The following is a 22,742-nucleotide window of genomic DNA, read 5'->3' as shown; positions in this document are numbered from 1 at the left end:
TTACTTATGAGTTTGATTTTATGGAGTGTCTTGTCCTTGCTAACACTTGCCCAATATTTTTGCACAAGTTATGCAATGTAAGACGCTTTGTAGATGATCTTTTTGTCCCTGACGTTCCTTCTTTTCAAGATTTTATGTACTTGAATTCGAGTTCTATAGGTGGAGGAATTTATCCCAAGGAGTTTTGTGAACTTAACTGTACCACAAATAGTGATTGTTGTGCCTTTTTAGACCTTAAGATTTTTTAGACTCCCTTGGGATTAGAAGTAGATATCTATGATAAGCGTCTTGAACCAAAATATGCAGCCAACCTAAAAATCATCCATATGCCTCACATTTCTTCGAACATTTCTCTTTTAGCTAGGTACGGTGTCATTTGTTCTCAACTATTTAGATTTTCTCCTCTTTGTTCTACTAAATCTACTTTTGTTGTTCAATCTTGCCATATTATTTCTTTACTAGTTGAAAAAGGATACTCATTCAAAAGAATCATGAAAAAAGTTCGTTCATTTTTGCATCGTAGAAGTAGATATCTATGATAAGCGTCTTGAACCAGAATATGCCAATCTAAAAATCATCCGTATGCCTCACATTTCTTCGAACATTTCTCTTTTAGCTAGGTACGGTGTCATTTGTTCTCAACTATTTAGATTTTCTCCTCTTTGTTTTACTAAATCTACTTTTGTTGTTCAATCTTGCCATATTATTAATTCTTTACTAGTTGAAAAAGGATACTCATTCAAAAGAATCATGAAAAAAGTTCGTTCATTTTTGCATCGTTGTAAGTTTATTTTTAGTGTTTCTTCCTTTGGAATGTTCTTGCGGTTTTGTCTATGGCTTGTCATACGTGCTCTTGACTTTGCCTAAAGCTTACCTAATCAACTATGGATGGTCTGGGCAAGCGCACGAGCCGTTTCTGAAGTCCATTTGCGTTTTTCCATAGAAAAACGTGCACAGACTTCAAAAACGGCTTGTATATCTGGCGTTTCTTCTTGCGGATTTGTCTACAGCTTGCCATACGTACTCTTGACTTTGCCACACCATACAAGCGCGAGTATGCGGACAGAAAGGGCTTAAATGTCTTTATGGACATTCAGAGTTATCGCTCCAACTTGGGTAGTATTTAACCTTACACTCTTACATTTGTTATATTTTAATAATAAGCTAAAAATTAGATTGTTTTGTAATTATATATTTATACTTACATTGTTTTTTTTTTTTTTTTTTTGCAGTATCCGACAGATGTGCCACTCGAACGCGATGAGACGTCAGATTAGTTGGCGTCAAAGTAGCCGTAGCTAGATAGCAATAGTTTTATTTTTTCACAGCATGTATTAGGAGATGACGTGTGTACGTCAATTTTGTAAATATTGGCCAACAATGTATTTTTTCAATAATTAATGACAACTGCGTTGTAGCTAGTACATTTTAATCAAAGCTTAACAATCAAGTGATTTTGCCTATGATGTGTATAATTTTGTCAATTTATTACTTTGTCAATTCACTTTTATCGATATACTTTTGTCAGTTTTTGCATCTTAGTTTTGGAAACTTTATGTTCAAAATGGTTGATGGGGTGGCAGGGTAATGTATGCCTTGCCAACAAAAAAAAAATTATTATCGAGCGTCGCTATATACGTCGCTATTTTTGGACTTGCAGCGTCGCTATTTGCGTCTCTATTAGCGTTGCTATTTGCGTCTCTATTTGCATCTCTATTTGCGTCGCTATTAGCGTTTCTATTTGCGTCTCTATTTGCATTGCTATATGCGTCTCTATATAGCGACACAAATAGAGACGCATATAGAGACACTAATAGCGATGCAAATAGAGATGCAAATAGAGATGCAAATAGCGACGCTCTCTTTTCGACGTGCATAGCGACGCTTATAGTGGCGCCGGGGGTAAAAAAATCCCCGTGTATTTCCGTCGCTAAGGCCGTCAATTGTGAAGAACCTCTTGTAGTGTTGCTCATATTTTGAATCATAAATAGATATCATAGACTCAACCAAAAGTAAAACATTCTATGTGAATGCAGAGTACTTTAGAAGTCAATTGAGTTGTGTATCTCAAAGCTCCCTTTACCTATGTTCGTTAGAGAAATTTGTGAGGAATGGGGATGGTAAGATGGAAGAAGACAATTCTTCAATGACAACAAGAGCTAGGAGAATATTATCTCAATGAGTTCAAGAATGATAAAGTCATTGCCAAATACCCACGAGTGTCGTTGGATAGTTATGCAAAAGGTTTTAGATACCCTAATTAGAGTCTTTGCTTTGTATTTGAAGCCACTTCTTAGCATTGATTGCTAACATAGTAATAATATAATATCTCAAACAAACACGGATCTTCTCGATAAGACTTGTTGAAATCAAAATCATGTGCAACTTAAACACTAGGTATAAAGAAACAATAACTTATAGTTTGGCCCTATGTCATGGCCAAGTGCCATAGCAAGCTAATTATGTGAGATGGGAGCCCTATGTCATGGCCAAGTGCCATAGCAAGCTAATTATGCATGTATACATGCTACACCAAGAATGCTCTATTTATTATCTTGCCTTGCTAGATTCTAAAGGCAATGAAATTCCCTTCCATGACCACTTGAAGACACTTTCATCGCGCTTGTGCTTCCTTCTAAAGTGGCTTTATAAGCACCCAAGACCACTTACAGATAAATATTTATGTCCATCTATCTTCATCAGGCACAATGATAGAGAACATTAAAGTTGCAGGTTTGTGAGGCCTTGAAGTAAACGTCAAGGAGCTTGCATAGCATCTAGAAGTGATATGATGTGAGACCATCTAGCTAGAATAAGAGGTAAGAAAGGGTGGCTTGAGGACGAAGGTGAGGATAGAAGGTGAGTTAGGCTCACTTCAAATGAAGGTGCTGAAGAAGGCGAGAAAAAGACGTAGATGAGAAAGGTGAGGAGGGAGAGTTGAGGAAAAGGAAATAGGTTCAAGAACACCTATGCGGGACACCAAAATTACCCTTTCCTTTCAAAACCTTCCCTCCTACATCTACCCACTAATCTTTTTTTGACCTTACATGAGTCACTTTTGGTGAAGAAAACGGGTATTTTTGCAAGAATCTAGATTTTTTTGCATTTTCTAGATGATTTTCAAAAATTATACAATGTATCGTTGGCTTCCTCCCTATTGGGTGCGCTCTGTTTTCTCTCTCCTCTAAAGGATCTCCATTTAACCTCCAAATATCTCTAATGTGTTTATGTGTGTGTACAAAGAAGAAAGTGCAAGAAAGGTAGTAAAATGAAGAAACAAGAAAATTGTATGAGACACCTAGCCTAAGTGGTCAACAAGTAAACTTTGAGTAAACAATCTTGCTCAAAAAAATCATCACGATCTTTCATTGTACCAAATATCAATTGTAGAACCTTTTAGACTTGATACTAAAAATAAACTAGCCAAAAATAAAGAAGATATGTCTTCAATGCATTGAAATACATCTAGTTAGTTGCATTAGGAGCAATTGTGCCAAAATATAATGAATTGGTATTTTAACTAGCCTCCCCATAATAAATTTATTAAAAAATTTGTGTCAACCCGCTTTGCCCTGAGAATTGGAAAAGCCATTAAGGATTGGACAAGCCACTCAACAAAGTATCCATGGTAAATAGCAAAATATCATGAGATTAGAGATGATCTTGAGAACTATAACCTCACAAAAACTCCCACTCCTCATTTATTACCTATTCACCTTGTTGTTGGGATCTAATCATAGCATTGTGCAGCCATCTTAGACTCATGAAAGATGGAAATGTCTCAAGATCTATAGGATAATGCACCGGTTCCACTCTCCTCTACTATAGGCATAGTTATCACCTTCTCACTATTTCTTTACATCCTCATATAAGATCTAGAACATTCCCTCCAATGGGCTAACACTATCCTGCCAATCCAAGTCATGAAAACTGTCCATGTATGTGTCTTCAATGTGCTTCCATACCACACTATCCACAGGAATGCTTAACATGGCCTCTAAAGATTGATTGTCATTATGCCATGGTGCTAGAGTAGTCATTGATTTGCATTAAAAGAAATGTTTGGTCTGCCATAGATCTTGCCTTTAACTAGCCCTGACAATAAATAAAGGAAGGTTGGACATAGATTATATATAGACTAACATGTTGATCAAAGTCATGACCATCATTTACATTGTTGAGGTTGCTGAGTCGGAGGAGATGTAATGGAAATTGCCTATATACTTTGAGGATAGCGGAATTAAGAGAATTAGGATGAGCATTTTTATGAGACTACTTTGAGAACATAGAGGGTGAACTTAATTAGCGGTAGAAACATAACCATTAGTCTTAATTAACTTGGCATGAACAATAATTTTGCAAGAGAGATAATTAAGAACATGACAACGGTTGAGGGCCCGATTTATGTGGAGCTGGTCCCCCCTATAATAGGCCTTTGTATTATAGATTCTCCCATCAAGAGAGACTTGGTACAATACAGTATTTGTGTTCCTTGTGACCTAGGTGATGCAATGAAGATGGAAAGCTTCATGCATCACAAGCATAACATAAACTTGTGAATGCATTTACCACCCCCGGCCCCAGTCCCAAGGCCTCAAACACCTTCGAAGGTGGAGAGAGCTATTGGGGAAGAGGAAGAAGAAGTAGCATGAGAAAGAGATAATTATTCACTTATCATCACTCTTCTTGCATAGCATAGTAATGATGAACAAGATACCAAGATTAAGCATTGAAGCATGGCTCTTGGTTGGATTCGCATTCCATAGCCAAGAGTGTTGGTGTAGGCTCTCAACTTCTCGACAAGCTAATTGGAGAAGGAGAGGGAGCTCTTTCACTTTGCCTGTGTGTGTGTGTGTGTGTGTGTGTGTGTGTGTGTGTGTGTGTGTGTGTGTGTGTGGGAGAGTATAAGCTCCCCAAGCTAGTCCCCCTCCTTGCTTGGGTCAACCCCCTCTTCTAGCTCATGGTGGAAGCTCATTCGACCCCTTCAAGCCTAGCCAATCACATGCAGAGTGCGTATCAAGCAAACATGCTAGCCTTGGAACAAGTGTCTCCCTTACCCCTTTGATAGAGAGGACTTGATAAATGCATAACACAATTAATTAAATTAGCCAAATTATCATTGGACCCCTTGAGAGGCCAACCATTAGGCTTTCGGCACCTTATGATGGCAACATGGAGAGGAACTTGACATGTGTCCATGTTGCTTCATTAGGCAAGGCTTTTGTGTGAGGGTGTGTGTGTGTGTGTGTGCTCTCTCTAGCTCCTACAATGAGGGCTCGCCCCCCCTTGAGTAGGGATCATGTTGAATTTTGGGAACACCTTGAACCCCTTAAGCACCTTAGTCATGGAGAACCTTAGCAACTTAGTCATTAAGCACCTCAAGCACCTTAGTCAGCAAGCATGACAAGCACCTCAAGCTTGGGCCGAGTTACCACCTCAAGCACAACCCTAGCTTGCCTAAGGTCAAAGGACTTTTAACACTAACCTTTGGAGGCCTTTAATGAATTTAACCCTAAGGTCTTTCAGCTCCATTAGCTAGCCTTGCTCTTTGTTAGACCATCTCTCATTTGGACCCCTTTAACCTTCACTACATGAGGTCGCTTAAATTTTCGGTGCCAAATTACTGGTGTCAATGGCGGGCGACATCGGTGTATGTGTAGGTAAGTATGGAGGGAGATGATTTTTTTTAAAATTTTCATTTTTGAATTTTTGACGCAGATATCGATGTCTCTTGCAACGCCTGTATAGATGAGTTGTCCGACGCCTGAACCAATGCCTGTATCGATGGACCCTACAAAAAAAGAACTCGCGGGTCTTTCCCTTAGCATTTCTCTAGTTTTTGCGCCTCTTCTCTTGCCCTCCTCCTCCTCACCTACTGTAGATCTGGTGCCTAACAACTTGCCGGGGGTGAAAATCTTGCTTGTGGACTACTCTCTAGCACCAAGGTGAAATTCTTTTCAAGTTTGCTTGTAGGTTTAAGGTTTAACATTGTGTGTGTGTGTGTGTGTGTGTGTGTGTGTGTGTGTGTGTGTGTGTGTGTGCGTTTTTGTAGGTTCAAGGGCGTTTACAAGACCCTTTATTTCTCAAATAGGCCTCATGCGAGTGCTCAAAATTTTAATGTATATTAAATTAATTTAAATTAATTTGTATATTGACAAAATAAAATTTCATGCTTTAGACTTTCAATGCTTTAAATTTTTATGCCATTTTGAGGTGAAAATTTTTGAAAAAAAATTGTTTTGAAATTATGGTTTGTCTTGTGAAATTGTGGTTTGGAGTAATTTTATTTTGAAATTATGCCACCATCTCGTCATGTTGTTTTGGAATTATGTTGTTTCAAAATTATGCTATGAAAAAATCTTGTTTTGAGATTATGTTCTGAAAGACACAACCGCTTGCAATAGCCTAACAAGCATGCTTCTCCCCTCCCAAGATATTGAAGAAATGTCGAAAGGCTACCAAAGGATGGATGGAAGTAGCTTATAGGATCGTAAGGGTACAAATGGCCGTCCACCCAAATGTCAACATTCCTCTCACTAGTGGTGCGATGTTCCTATGATGCAGACCTTTGATCACCTTCACATGCGGCCTTCGATGCAAATGCCGTGGGTAAGTGAATATGTATGCTTTTGGTGTGTAGAGTATGTGGTGGTGGAAACAAATGATCTGTGATGTCCGTGAGCACCATGGCAGCTGTTGTGTGAGGAAGCAAAGGATGAAAAGATAGAGGGACCAGGGAGGGGGAGGGAGAGGGAGGAAGAAGAAAGGAGGGGGGGCAGGGAGAGATTAGGGAGGAGGAGGAAGGTAGGGGCAGGGAGGGAGAGAAGAGGGAGACAGAAAAGAGGAGGAGGAGAGAACAAAGTGTTTTTTACTTTTAAAGTTTTTTTAATAAATGGACTTTCTAGGCTTGTAGGTATAAAAAAAAGGGTCAAAAAATGATTTTTGGATATGTATATATGTTGGGAGAGAGTTTTAATTAAATAATAAGTACAAATGAGTTTTTTTTTAAAGTCAAATTTTGACTCTTATTGAACCACGTTTTTGCTGATGTGGTCACACCCCTATACTTCCTTCACTTTAAAAAAGCTCGAGAGAGAAACTAACCCCTTAGGTCCACATCCTACATTTGTCTTAAAAGAAGGCTAGAAAAGCCTACTCGATCAAAAGTACCTTCTTCAATGCCATAGTCCCTTTAACCCCACACAACATTAGCCTTAATCCCTAAAAATTAGGATTCCTTACAAGGCCCATGCAAGGTCCATATTTCTCCTAATGGAAAGAGTCATCCAAACACTTACCATGTCGTTACAAGTGGAATCTAGGATTAGTTAGTTGGGCATGTGTGTGTGTGTGTGTGTGTGTGTGTGTGTGTGTGTGTGTGTGTGTGTGTGTGTGTGTGTGTGTGTGTGTGTGAGAGAGAGAGAGAGAGAGAGTGAGTGAGAGAGAGAGAGAGAGAGAGAGAGAGAGAATGACAAATGATTGAAGTGATATGCACATTTATTTGGATGAAGAGCATAAGTATGAAATCTAATTGTTTGGAAGCAGTAAATTACCACTATAAAATAGGCATACTAAGATACAATTATAAGATTGAAAGGAGGTACCTAAACTTTACAACAATCCGTCGGCAAAGAGAATTCCATTTTTGCTTTCATTTAGACTTGGAGATTTTGTAAGGGAGAATTTCTTCCTTCTCTTCTGGTGTCATAAGGATAATTATGTCCCATCTATATATTACTAGGGGGAACACCTAATTGGCTTCTTACATGTCCTTACTAGGGGCACTCAGGGCCTGGCACTTCGCTATACACTATGTGCTACTTCATGTTCACCACATCACTCCCAAGGGGGACTTTGTCACCATACATATGTGGTAATGATGTGTCGGACACACTTAGGACCACCGAAGCATTTTTTCCCTCACTAAGAGGTTTTTCCCCCGTTTTCCCCCATACATTATACATACACCCATCATTCTAGAGTTAGCTTATCTTTCATTTGTGCACTAATCAATATACTCTTTGTTGTGTGCCTTGAGCTTCTTCATCTTCTCCAAGATGTGTGAGTTTCCCTGCAGCCCTATTTCCAACAAAGTTTGTATCAATTAGCTTCTTTGTATTTTGAACAAAACATCTTAATAGTTTTTTCCATTCGATTGAAAAAATGTTTGTACTAGATTCAAAATATGTTAGGTCTCTCTTCTCACTCAATATTTTCAATGCAATATCTTTTGGTCAAAATATGTTAGGTCTCTCTTCTCATTCAACATTTTCAATGCAAGTATAAGATTTTCCAAAAAATGTTTAGATTAGGATTAGGTCTCTCTTCTCGATCATTCAAGTTTTTCAATGCAAGTATAGGATTTTCAATATCTTTCATCAAAATATTTTAGTTTTCTCTTCTCATTCAAGATTTATAATGCAAGTATAGGATTTTCCCTACAACTTGAGAGAGAAAATGTGTAAAATACAAAATAAGAAAACAAAAATCTAGTAAATAAAGCTTTAGAAATAGTATATAAAAATAAAACTACTAAAAAGGTAGGTTTCACAATTTCAAAATAATGGGATTTTTTCACAATGCAATCTTTTTTATGTATGCCTAGTTGTTTTTGTGTTAGTAGAGCATAGTCTCAAACTTAAGGTTTAGAAAAATAGATCATGTTTGCCAGGATATTGGAATATAAATTCACACTTACAAAAGGTTTAGAAAATTTATTTTTAGACATGAAATTTACATGGTATTGTGTTGAAGTATTTAATCACACTTGGAGGTATTTTACGCTTTAAACTAGTTTAGAGCTTAGGGTTTAAAGTGAGTAAATTTATTCAAGTTTGTTGTGTTAACTTAATAGACGCATATTTCAAGATGAATGTGTATATGTAGATTCCTCTATGTCATGAGATTTGGATTAAGTTGGTAGAGAACTATATCTTACAATTGAAGGAAGTCTTGAATTGCATTATTAATATCTTGCAGCTACAAGATATTAATAATTTAAATAAGAATTTTGAATATTTCATGCTCTATTGGAACATATGTTCAGACTTTCATATAGATAGTGTTAATAGTCAATTTACTTGGTGGTTATCACTTGCTATCACCCACTCGATGATACCAAGGTTTTATGGTTTACTTGGTGGTTGTAGGATGAGCGATTTATCTTTATTGGTGAACGGTGAAATCAAGCATCCCAAACACCCTTTCACATAAAATAATTCAAATAGAAAACTAAGATAAATTGCTCAAATTTTCGATCATGTAGTAGGATGAATGATATATTATGAACAATGACATCATGCGTCTCAAACACCCTTTCACATAAAAGAATTCAAATATAAAGGAAAAATAAATTAATCTTTATTTCAAACAATTATTAAAATAAGTAAATAACTTTTAGAGTTAACACAGCATACTCATAATTCTCCTACGCAAGGTTATGAATTGTCTCTCTCATTTGCCAAGCTAGTGCTAGTTTCCTAAATTCTACCATGATCATGTCATCCAGTATATTCTTTCGTTCTTTTGAGAGGGCTCTACACTTTACCAATGGGAAGATTATTTTTTAAATTAGGTATATACCTACAAGAACATGTTGCACCACACATTGAGTGCTTTGCATGCCATTGTCATGATTGGGAACAAAGAATTGATAGTGCCACTAGATAAGACTAAAAATCATTTGGGAGAGCATTTCCATGTTGTGGAAACCTCTCTCTCTACAAATTTCATGCTGGTGATCAAAGATTACATTCATTTAAATTCTTATGGAATGGCTTTTTCTCATTTGGATGCTCTCTACATTATAGACCTTAAGAACCCAATGAAGGAACAACCTTATGGGGGGCAAGCATTGGATAACATTGCTATGATAAGGTGACAACTAGTATCTTGTATTCTTTAGGACAATAACAAATCCAAACACATCAACGAATCTTCTTTCAAAGGAAACAAGTGCAAGAAATTCCAAAAGCATACAATGGTAACATAGTGTTTGAGTTTTCATTGACCCTAGGGAGGACTCGTCCAATAGATGATATGGAACATAAGTACAACCCACAGTACTGGACCAAATGAAAAACTTTCACCATCGCATTTCTTAGAGTATGTCACAAAATTCAATGTGTAGGTGCTCTCAATGAGTTTTGTCCAAGTTTTGCTAGCTTTGGTAAGTCAAACACAACACACTTCAATGTGTAGGTGCTCTCAGTGAGTTTTGTCCAAGTTTTGCTAGCTTTGGTAAGTCAAACACCACACACTTCAATGGTGGCATGCGTAGATTACCATCTATGGATGAGTTATTTGATGGAGTTGAGGGCAAGATTACTTGTTACTATTGTGGACAACCATCCATTTTTTTGTATTGATTTCTTGGTATATTATGTCATGCAAAGGGATGGAAGCATGATTGAGTTTATGGTGCATCAAGGAAGTCATTAACATGATATGAGGGATGGTACATAAAAAAGACTCACTAATAAAACCATGGAAATGGTTGCACAAGTCCTTAGTAAAAATAGGCAAGCAAGTGCACAAAAGGTGCAATTATGCATGGTAAAGAGCACATACATGAGCACCATGGCTGCGCTATGGTTGTGGGGCCATAGGATCTCTCACTATATTAGAGGGAACCTTGTGGCCCTAGGGCCATAAATCATGACAATGTAGAAGATTTATAGGGACATTTAGGCCACTAAAGGGGCACCATGGCCTTCTTATGGCCCTAGGATCATTGGATCTCTCACTGATTTGATGGCACCGTGTCACCCTACGGCCATAAGGTGCCAATGTAGAAGCTCTAGTGGCCACTTAGGCCACTGAAGGGCACCTACATGGGTTCCATGGCTGACCCATGGACCTAGGTAATATGATTTCTTGAAAATATTAGAGGGATCATTGTGCTCTTGACCATAGGGTGCCAATGTAGAAGCTCTGCAAGGTCACCTATGCCACCTAATGGCCTTGGGACTATTAAGATATATTTGGGAGTTTCTTTGTACTAGGCATGTTTGCATTGTTTGGTTAACATGCATGGAAAACTACTATCGTTAATCACATAACCTCATAATATCTAGAAACATTTTCTAATACATTGTGCTTTTAAGAAATGTTAATGAGCTAGTATTCTAAATTGCATTGGATATATCTATGATCCCCGTATAAGGTGCACATTTGGAGTTGGAAAAATTATTGAAAGGTGGAGAGAAAACTTTGCATAGTCTAAAAAGGTAAATTCATGCAAAAATTATTGAAAGCATATGCATATGAAAGGTGGAGATAAATATTCTCCTCTTCTTGTTGCACAAAACAAAGTTTATAACAACTCACCTTCAACTAGAGGTTGTGGTTCTACCTATGCACCTCCTTTGATGCATGCATTTACAAATGGATCGATTCATGATGCATTATCTCAAGACTGGATGCTTCATGAAGAATGTATAAGAAACAATTGTGAAATTTAAATCTTAAATGGATTCAATCTTTTGTCACATGTAGTATCCCATTTGTAATCTGATGATCTTGAACCCTATCTTTTCAAGATTTCCTGATAAGCATTACAAAAAAGTTCATAACAACTCACCTTCAACTAGAGGTTGTGGTTATACCCATGCATCTCATTTGATGCATGCATTTACAAATGGATCTATTCATAATGTGTTACCTCATAACTGGATGCCTCATGAAGAATGTACAAGAAACAATTGTGAAATTTAAATCTTAAATGGATTCAATCTTTTGTCACATGTAGTATCCCATTTGTAATCTGATCTTGAATCCTATCATTTCAAGATTCCCTAATAATCATTACAAAGAAGGGGTTTGTTCTTTCATAATGTAACAAGACTCAGGGTGAATGAGAATCTATTCTCATGTGTATAGCCATAGACATTGTGAACCTTTATGGTTGCACTATATCCTTGAATATAGATGGAGAAATTTTCAAAAGAAACCTCCAATCAAGGTAATGCTTATTTATCATAAGGGGGTCCATTTTTGAAAGAGAAGACAAATGAATTTTCATCAGAGATATATGAGAATGGACAATAAAGGCTATGTAGGACGTGGCATGCCGGTGCACGTGTGTGGGAGAAGGGGAAGAAGAAGAGAAGAATAATTGGCAAAAACAACACATTAAGAGAATTAGTGTTACCTTTATTGTTATATAAAGAGAAGAGTTAATGGTTAGTCATGGGTGGTTGACCATAGACCTTTACCCAAACAATCTCACATTTAAAATCCATACACCCATTAACTTGATGCAATGTGCAAACCGCTCCATAGCCAGACTCTTCTAAGAGTGTTCATTGGGTTTTCATTAGTGTGGACCTTGACACGCTCCAATTGATTTATCTATCAGTGCATCTTGAATGAGATAGTATCTCGCCTCAATGTGTTTTGGCTTGGAGGGAAACACGAGATTTCTTGCCAAAGCAATGGCACTTTGACTATCACAATACAAAACTAGAACATGTTGAATGTCTAAATCTCCCACTAAACATGCCAACCATATCGCTTCCTTGCTACCATCTGACACTGCAATGTACTCAACCTCTATAGTGGAAGAATACGTTCAATCTTGGAGAGAAATGGCTCCTCTTGTAAATATGAAAATGTAGCCAGATGTAGATCTCCTATCCTCTTTGCATCCCACATAATATGCATCCATGGCAACAAAAATAGATGCATTGCTCTTATCGAAGCATAAACACCTTCTCATTGTATCCTTCAAGTATCTTAGGATGTGTTTCATTGCTATCTAGTGTTGCTTAAGCAATCGAGCAACAGGTATGGCATCTATTTCAATCTCCTCGGAGCTCACCAACCTACAAGATAACACACAAAAGTACAATAAGATAACACACTAGAAGATATAGTGTATAGAAAAGTTTAGTTGAATAAAGATATGACGTATCTTACTAACTCCCCGAGTTTGAAAATAGCTTCCCTCATTTTCTTGTCCTGGCGGCATACCCACATACTCACCGGAAAAATGAACTACAATGTCAAAATATTAAAATACCATGTTAATTTAGTCTTGCACAAAATTAAATATCAATAAAACAAGGGAGAGGATAGAGAATAAAGATAGAATTACATGTAATATCTTGTGCTAATCATGGGTCTTCAATCCATACAATTGAACGCTTCCATCTTTCTTTGCCTTTGTGAAAGCTCCTTTTAGTGACCTCATGTACCCCTTGGGTGTGCGAGTAGATGCAATGAAATCCTTCACTCAATCTAGCTCATCTTTGGTTAGATTCCATGGGGCTTTAGGGAGCACAATCTTTCCATTTAATTTGGGGCTTGACATAGAGTAGCAAATGTGGGGAGACGTTTTAAGGCCCTCAAATCCTCCCTAGCCCTCAAAGAGTACTTTTTTCCTGTAATGTGGTCCCATAGTGTGTGAGCAACATGCTTGAATATGTGAATAGTATTAAAGAGATGTTGTATTTTTAAGTCCTTCCAATATGGAAACCTTAAAAATATGGAGTACCTAGGCATACCTTTCATTGGAGTAGATGGGGGACGATCACTATTGTAGTGCTCTTCCCAAATGGTTGCCCAATCTACCATTGTAAGCTTTATAGGCGTCTTGTTGAAGCTTCGTATTTGTTGTGACTTTGGGACAGGAAATGATGGTTGTTTGGATAGATTACCTTATGTAAGGAATTTGGCCACTCCATCACCAATGATGGTCCACATGTAGGACATGCATTGTGACCTGATCTTGACAACTCTGCACTCACATCATATTGTTAGAGAGGGAGCTTCAAACTTCAAATAATAAAACAAAAAAGAAGAATGAACATAACATACCAAAAATCTCTCCAAGGCCAAGATAGTCATGCATGGTCCACATAAGGATACCCCGAACAATGGCCTCCCTCCTCTCCTTTGGAATTGAAACATCCACAACGGGGATGCCCTTCAAAAACTCCATTAGCTCCTCAATGAGGGACTCGAGGTATACATCAATAATTTCCACTTTGTACTTCCTTGGCACAAGCAAAGAGAGAATTATATTGCCCTTCTTGGTAATCTTCCTTGGTGGAATATTGTAGTTGATGATCACCACGGGCCAAGTGCTCCATGATGTAGATTTGGTGCCAAAGGGATTAATACAATCACTTTCCAACTCGAGCCTCAAGTGACGAGGCTCTAGCCCTTACTTGGGCCATTGAGTCTCGATGTGCCTCCATGCAGGTGAATCGGCAAGGACACGCATCATCCCATCATTTGAGCGGTGGTTGACGTGCCATGTGAAAAGCTCCACTACAGAGAGGCTTTAAACATGTGTTGAATCCGGGGGATAAGTGGAAAATGCCTCAATACCTTGCAAGGTATGTGAGCCGTTCTCACACCGATCTTGTAGCGTGCTTCCATACACCCCGGGGCAGTCACTTTTTAGAATGTGTATGATATCACGTGAGTTAACCGGAGAGGATTATTAAAAGACCAAAATGTATAAAAATGTATACATACAGAGGGGGGTGGGGGTTTTTTAAATAGGCTCATAGTGTAATTATAGTATGTATATTGGGGTATTATTAATTACCTCTTGAACGCACGTGATATAGGGGTCTTTTGATAAGTGACTGCCCCGGGCCATACACATGGGACATGATATAGTGAGTGCATGTTCATTGTGGTATAGTTCGCAATCATTGATGCAAGCATGGATGCACTCATAATCCATGCCAAGTGCAGTGACATATGACCTTGCTCGTCGATGATCTCGAGGCATGTGGTGATCTTTAGGAAGCATTTTGACCATCAAACTACATCAAAACAAAAAAATCAGTATACAAATGCAATGAGGGACCAACAAGGATTTCTACTTTACAAAAATGCATAAATAGAACTTACCCAAGAAGTGCATCTACACTTGCATTGCTCCAATCAAATCTTGCAAGTTGAGGACCTCCAACGATGCTCAGAGGACCGAGTACTAGGGGCACCATTGTAAAGAGGCGTTTGGGCACTTGATAGCAATCTATATTTGTTGCCTATGCCCATTAAGTGCAAGGTCTATAATCCTCCTCACACATGTTGGCTTCATGTGCCAACAAGTAATCCACCATGTCAAACATGTGCTCGTCCTCAAGTGTTTTGAGATTTTCATAGTGATCGTGTGCAGCCTTTGGACATACTTACCAACAGTAATCTTAGAAGTGGCCATCGCTGGCCGGAAGCATCCCTAGTGGTGTAGGATCCCTAAGATGTAACAATAGATTATCAACTACTATTGGGTCAACCTTGCTTGCAAGAGGACAAAGCTAAACAAAATTGGATAGCACATAGCTTGATTATCTTAAGGGGCCATCACAAATACAAAGTACCCCCACAAGAAATGGATATTGTTGCGTAATCTTTCCATCCCATTATTTCAAAAACCATCAATATGATGGAAGGCTTAACTAACAAGAAAGCTAATCAGAACCTATTGTCACAATACTTGGTGGATGTGCAACTGAGTAGCAATACTAAGAGAAACCATGGTGTTCTATAGCTATGGGCACGGCTAAATCGGTGTTGGACCCATGATAAAACAATCTTGAAAACTCAAGCCACAGAGGAAGGCATTATGAAAGAAATTGTAGCCGCAATACCATTGGAACTTAAGAAGATATTGCAGTAAGAGAGATATTTTGAGTGGCAAATGAACCAGATCAATTGTGTCAAATTAGACGAGGTCTAAACAATTGTTCTTGAATCCACATATAGACCAAAACCAGTTAAGATGGATATATGTGGAATTGCACTAGGAACTTTGGGAGAAATCCATCCTACGTTTTTCTGAAGGATTTTGTAGATGTTTTTTGTTTGAATTACTATGATCTATGAAAATTTTGGATCCACAACATCACATCAACTTGAAGAAGGATATTTTGGCAACTAAGCAGCAATAGTATCTGATGAATCTGCATGTTGCAAAGCAAGCAAAGGAAGAGCTAGGCAGATTGTTGAAAGTTGTCCCCAATTGAAACCCTAAATGGATTTCACCCATTGTGGTAGTTCCACAAGAAAAACAAGAATTTGCAGATCTGTGTCGACTATCGAAAGCTAAATCATGTGGCTATTGTCATTGACCCTTTCCATTTTTAATTCTAGATTCTACCTTAGATATTTGTAGCAAAAACATAAATGTACTTACAATGGTTATTACAACCAAGTGAGGATGGCTACGATGATCACAAAAAGCATGGCATGTATTACAACATAGGGAGTTTTTGTATGCACAGTAATGTTGTTCAGTGTACGGAATGCACCTGGTATATTTCAAAGGAATATGCAACAAATCTTTGTTCCGTATCTAAGAGATTTTATGCAAATATTTTTGGATGATTTCAGTGTGTTTAGAGGAATGAATAAACATTTAAATCACTTGTACGTATGTTTTGAGAGATGATAATATTGAGAAGCTCACCTCGATTTGGCCGTTACATAATGTGGCTTTATGGTCAACCTTAAAAAACAAGTGTTTAATATATTCACTTGTCACATTGGAGGATAGATTCTTGATCTTAAAATCGTCCACTTTCGGGATTGGCAATTGTCTCTGCCTTCACTTCAACCACTCTGGGAAGATACGGCACACTAGTCTTGTAATGGCCCACAAAAGTGGCTGGAGCCACTTTAGTGGCTCATGTCTAGATTCTAGTATTTTAAGCATAACTTTTACATATGAGATAAAAACTTCATGAAACTTCTTGAGCATCTTGTTTGGATGTGTCTAAGACTCCGAGAGTCATATTTGAGTTGAAAATGCTAAAGTTTGAGATCCAATGCTTGATAACTTGGGCCTTGACAAGGTCAGTAAGTCCTTTGCAGTTGAGGGTGAAGCCTTTGAGAGGACACTTCACTTTTACTGCCATCCGCAATCCCACATCGAGATTGGGGTTTTGCCAAAGAGACAGAGGCTTTGTTAGGGTCCTCGAATCCTCCTTCTTCCTATTAGCTTTGGACATTGAAGGGATGGGCAACCTTTCTTCTCAGCCTAAGTCTCAGGATGTCAACAAAAGGGATGGGGGAGCAATCTACTTGGGTTAGGAATTATACTTATTATTGGTCCTCATTCTAGGCAAGTTCCATTCCACTTTGTTGTAATTTCTTGTCCTTTTATCTAATAAAATGCTCACCTTCTTAAGAAAAAAAAAGATCCTTTTTTTATAGAAGTGGGGCAGTATCAAGTATTGAGCATTGCATAGTCCCCGAGTGGGATTTTGATCATAGATTCCATAAAATCCTTATCCAAGATGGAAGAGTCCCTCTTCATAGTCTATAGTCTGTTCGGTCTACACTGATGTAATAAGATCCTATTCGGTTCATGTATACCACTGTAAATTTGGCCAGAAGTGGCCTAAATGTTGGACGAATCAAGACTTAATATTCATGTGAATTTGTGTATGGACATAATATTGTGAAGGCTTATTATTGACTTAATTGTGAAGGAATCAAGGCTTGATATTTGAAGGAATCAAGACTTTTAATATTATGTTTGTGTATGTACTATGGACTTAATATTGTGAAGGCTCCATAGGTATTGGGAATGGAAGCGTGTACGCGGGAGTCAAAGCGAAATAGAGAGAGAGAGAGAGAGAGAAGCGCTGAGCCGTTGGCGTCGGTGGCTGAGGCGTAAACGCGATTGCCCGCCTCTGTGGAAGACGAAGATGATGCCTTTACCGTGTGTCCCTCTCATATTTACGAGAGAGAGAGAGAGAGAGAGAGAGAGAGAGAACGCATTGCGGGGCATGTGTGCGCATGCATGCAAATGGGTGTAGCTTGTAGCTCTTGTGGTGGGGGCACTCTCGCTCTCGTGCCAGGAATCGAGCGCACGCGAGGCGGATTGCCATCTCACTGAGATCTCTCTCTCTCTCTCTCTCTCTCTCTCTCTCTCTCTCTCTCTCTCGTATGTACGCTTGCTGCCAGTGACCTCGTCTCTCTTGTCTCGGCTTCTTTCTCTGCTGACAGACTCTAGCATTGCCCGCAGCCTCTCTCTCTCTCTCTCTCTCTCTCTCTCTCTCTCTGTGTGTGACACGCCCTCGTACTCCTAGATTCTCTCTCTACTAGGCAGCCCAATATGGCCATCCATCTCTGTGTTTTTTTAAGGATCTCTCTCTCTCTCTCTCAAATTTACAAAATATACACACACGTACAGGAACACATGCGGGACGTGGGCGCCCACACTGTAGTAGTCCACGGAGAAAAAAGAGAGAGCGGCGAGAGAGAGAGAGGGGGAGAGCAGCAGATCCGCAGCTGCCCCACGTACCGTGCCTGTGCGCCTGACGTCACTGGATCCCTCGCATCCTCGTTTTTTTTCAGAGAGCGACATGTCCATGTGTGCCCCCCGCTCTACCCTCCCTCTCTCTCTGTCTCTCGAAGCGCATACTTAAAATCCCCTTCTATCGTACTGCATTCTACTCTCGTGATTCCTCATCATCAGCACGCACTCATGATCAATACTCTCTCTCATGATATATAATACCTCTGCACTGATCATCATTAAGCTCATCATCATCTCCACAAAACATACCCCCATCATCATCATCATTCTCTCACTCATTTTCTGTATATTCCCTTGGAGCATTAGGTGGTCGTAATCGCGCTCCTGAGTACACACACTCAAACCCAATATCTCTCTGTCCCTTCCTTTGAGCTCTCTGCTCTTTGCCATGGCAGCCCTCAGATCACCTTTTGGGTTTCCCTTCTTCTACTGCCAGTGAATAATTTGGGCTTGCATGCATGCTCATGTGCAGCGTCTGAAGGGATCACTTCTTCTCCATTAGAGAGCCAAACAAAGATATATCAAGGCAACCTGTGCAACAAATATTGTACACAAAGCTCCACCGCGCCGTTCACACCCACGATCGGCACGCACTAATCGACATCATGTTGCAAGGTTTGTTTTCTAGCCCTAGTATGGAGATGTTCGCCGCCATGGACATTAACAGCCCTCTATGGAGCTTCGTGAACCAAGGTGCAGACGCTAACTACCAAGCAGCAGCTATGGAGGCCATCATCTCGCAAGCGTCGCTCGGGCTCATGTCCACCGCTGAGTACCAAGCCATGGCTCATTATGGCCTTCTTAATCACCACTCCATTCATCTGGAGGGGATGGATGAAACACAGGTTAATATCGACTCTTCTTCTTGTGTTAATCCTGGATTATCCTCTAGCTCTGCTACAATAGGGCTAGATCACAAACCTCCCAACAGTAATACATACAGCAAGCAATCAGCGAAAGCTAATAATAATATGATGCTCAGTTTTCCCCATGCTCTCTCAAAAGCACAGGCGGCCATATGCGCGAAGAGACGATCTTGGCAAGAGGCATTGTCCTCTCCTCCACGGGGCACGAATCATTGTGTTTCAGATACCAATTTAGACAGCTCCACTGAGAATTGCTCTCATGTAATTAGCCCTGTGAATGAATCAAAGGCCTCCAAAATAGCTAGCTTAGCCTATCCCTGTACATTAGTAGAGAGACATGAAAGCGAGGAGCTGCCGAAGTACATTAATCCAAGTATGGATGGCATGGCAGCTTACATAAAGCCTGCGTTAGGTGCAATTAAGGAGGTGGAAGGGAGTGCTGGATGGCAAGACAATCTACAAATCTCTGCATCCAAGGAAAGGCGATTCTCAAAGTCAAGCACCGTCAATGTTGAGAGTTCGAAGGATGCATCGCATGAGCATACGACGGCGGTCATTGACGTACCTATATCCAGAGGGATCAATAATTCTTGCCCTTTTAGCTTGTACAAGGAAGAGGCTATGCTGCATCAGTACCATCAGAATGAGAAGGAATTAGCTCTCATAAATGTAGTGGCAACCCAACAACCCCAAAATTCAGCCAATCTATATGTATCAAGGAAGCGCCCTGCCGCAGCTGCGCAGCTACCTTCCTTGGCCTCATCATCATACTCGAAGCGTGCTCATCTCGTAAGCTGACCTCAACTCATCCTTTCTTGATTCATCCTTGGATTTTGAACTCTTTTTCCTCTTTTTAAAGTAAAACTTCTGTTCTCAGAGAAACCATGGATCCATGTGTTGTTATGGTGAGCTTGTGTGCATATTTAAAGAGGAGAAGAAGAGTGTGGTTCCAATAGGTTTGGTTATACATACTAGACCATAATTAGGGAACCCCAAGAGAAGGAGCTGGTGTGTGTTTGTGTGTGTTACCTAACTATAAGTAATGGTATGGTGATATGCAGAAAAATGTGAAAGGAATAGTGAGCACAACCACTGCTAGTGCAACGACGGCGACGACAAGTACCACAACTAAGTCTAGCAAATCATCAAGCAGAAACCCACAAGGTCCTGCTCTTAACACCAACGGCAAGCCTCGAGCCATGCAAGGAAGCGCCAACGACCCGCAAAGTATTGCTGCACGGGTACGTGTCTCCTTCTTCACAGTACTCTCTTCTCAGCTAATCTTGTGTATGTAAGTAGCTAAACAAGCTAACCAGATGTAATCTGCTTGTGTATGTTTGTATGAAGTAATTATCCAACTACCGGATAGTTGAATCATCAAGTATGGACAACAATCACTCAAAGATAACTATGATCAGATCTATCATAGAACAAATCTTATGATTACATTAATCATAGCTGTAATTTGATTAGTTATGATTAGGCTAATTATAATTGGATCTGATTAATCATTAGATTAATCCCTCATTTATCTATACATTTTAGCCTTAAGCAAGCTAAGATACTAATGTGCTTGTTGAACTGATCCACAGAAAGAGTAATCTTACAGTAATATATAATGCTTTACTTGTCCATGTACCCAATAGGCTGAAGACCTTTGTTCATATATTGGTGTCAAATATTGCATAAGGAGGTGTTGAGTGCAATTTAGTGTCTGATTTATTAAGGGTGGATATATGATGGTGATGATTACAGAATCGTCGGGAGCGTATCAATGCTCGCTTGAAGGTCCTTCAAGAGCTAGTGCCTAATGGCTCCAAGGTACACACCAATACCAATCCCTTTCATTCTCTGTTGAGTTCTCTACTCATCAAATTATGCATTAATTTCCTTAATCACTATTTATTGTGGCCTCAATAACAGGTTGATCTGGTGACCATGCTAGAAAAAGCAATCAACTATGTCAAATATTTGCAGTTGCAATTGAGGGTATGTTCAGTGTTCTTTTGATTTAGCCTTCTATTAATACACAAACCTAATTATTACTCAGCAAGATTAGCTCAATAGACTAAAAACAATTGGAATTTGCATTCTTTCTATCCCTTGCTTTCGCAATTAGCTATTTTCTTGACAAATTAATTGATTCTTCTTCGACTTGACAAAATCCTTTTCTTCTTCTTTTGCAATTAATTCTTTTATTGAAAAGATTTCTTTACCATCTTTTAAGATCACATACAAAATTATTACCATCTATATTTCATCACTAACCTAAGTGTTGAAATGGGATAAATTAATGTTCTTTGTTTAAAAATGTATATATTGTGAATATATTGCAGGTTTTAAGCAATGATGATCTGTGGCAAGCAAGTCAAGACAATCTCTCAGAGCCAGGGGCAACAACCGGACAAGCAAGGTCGGAGGAAGGCTTCATGAATATGAATGAGAGCCTAAACAACAACTTAGTTTGCAGTGATACTAGTGAGACCCAATACTCATACATGGGTGATAAATTATACAAATCATAATCTAAACCTTAGTGAATATAGTGATGATGATGATGAAAAATACATGACAATTGAGCCTTAGTCAGTTGCTTAGCCTAGATGTGATGAATAGTCTAAGCCACTGACTAATCCATTCCTCTCATTAACCCATTGGCCCTTGTTAATGCGAAGGAATCGATCCATCAATGTTGACACATGGTGTTTCTAGTTAGTCATGTAGTTCTTACAATCTTTGTCAACCTCAATTGAAATGCTTGTCCATTTACTTTCTCTTTCTTTTTCTACTCCTTGCAAGTGGTTTTTCCTTCTCAATAACTTATGTAAAACCCAAGTAATATTTGTATAGGTTGATCTAATTGCTAGCCAAGAAGTTTGAATCCAAAATTTGTCTTCACTAATATGTGTGGTTGATCTATGGTCCATCATGTGAAGAGCGAGCTTCCACGCCATTTGGTTTTTCCCCCAAAATGCATGGATTGACTCTTGATCATCATAATTAATGCATGCTAGAATATCTGACAAAGTTGTTAAAACAATATGTCTGGTAATGATCACACAAGCACATACTTATTAAAGTAGGTTTATTTCAACATGCAATGTGTTTAGAGGATGATTGTTAAGGAGCACATTTGTGGAAGACTTTAAAGGATCAGTATGTGTCATTGTTATGCTCTACTCAACATTAGGCTTGATTCGGTAGTACCTTGTATCTAACCTATGATAAGCCACTATTTTACTCTATTGGTAGTTCCGTATCTCTATTGTTTCCCTTTTACAAGTGTGAGTGGTCTCCTTGGGGGGGAACACAAGTTTTGGATAAATTCTTACAATAATTCCCACATTGTGACTTACCTCAACATCATGAGCTTCTGTGAGGGAGGCATCGTATACCTAGCTAGGTATGCGGTGCCTCTCGAGCAGAAGCTCACGATGTTATGCATTGTATGAAAAACACTGAAAAAGACTTTGTTTTCCTACATGAGAAAATTTCTAAATCTTCTTGTGGAATATGCATCTCAAGAAATGTTAGTGTACCACATGCATTGAGAAGGAAGGGTATTTTCATTCATAAAATTTAGTCTTTTA

The 22,742-nt window shown here is 38.9% G+C and overlaps 1 protein-coding gene across 1 annotated transcript; it reads left to right on the top strand.

Moving 5' to 3' along the window:
* The first annotated feature begins 17,896 nt into the window (after positions 1-17,896).
* On the top strand, positions 17,897-22,021 carry LOC147455913 (uncharacterized). Its single transcript, XM_086515358.1, has 5 exons — positions 17,897-19,941; positions 20,214-20,393; positions 20,908-20,973; positions 21,076-21,141; positions 21,489-22,021. The coding sequence occupies exons 1-5, from the start codon at positions 18,892-18,894 to the stop codon at positions 21,675-21,677; spliced, it is 1,551 nt and encodes a 516-aa protein (XP_086371484.1). The 5' UTR covers positions 17,897-18,891; the 3' UTR covers positions 21,678-22,021.
* The last annotated feature ends 721 nt before the right edge of the window (positions 22,022-22,742 follow it).

The sequence above is a fragment of the Adiantum capillus-veneris genome, chromosome 6, assembly GCF_014529385.1.
Source record: "Adiantum capillus-veneris isolate H3 chromosome 6, ASM1452938v2, whole genome shotgun sequence".
NCBI lineage: Eukaryota > Viridiplantae > Streptophyta > Polypodiopsida > Polypodiales > Pteridaceae > Adiantum > Adiantum capillus-veneris.
The sequence above is the reverse complement of the archived record's forward strand: the minus strand, read 5'-3'. Positions and strand labels throughout refer to the sequence as shown.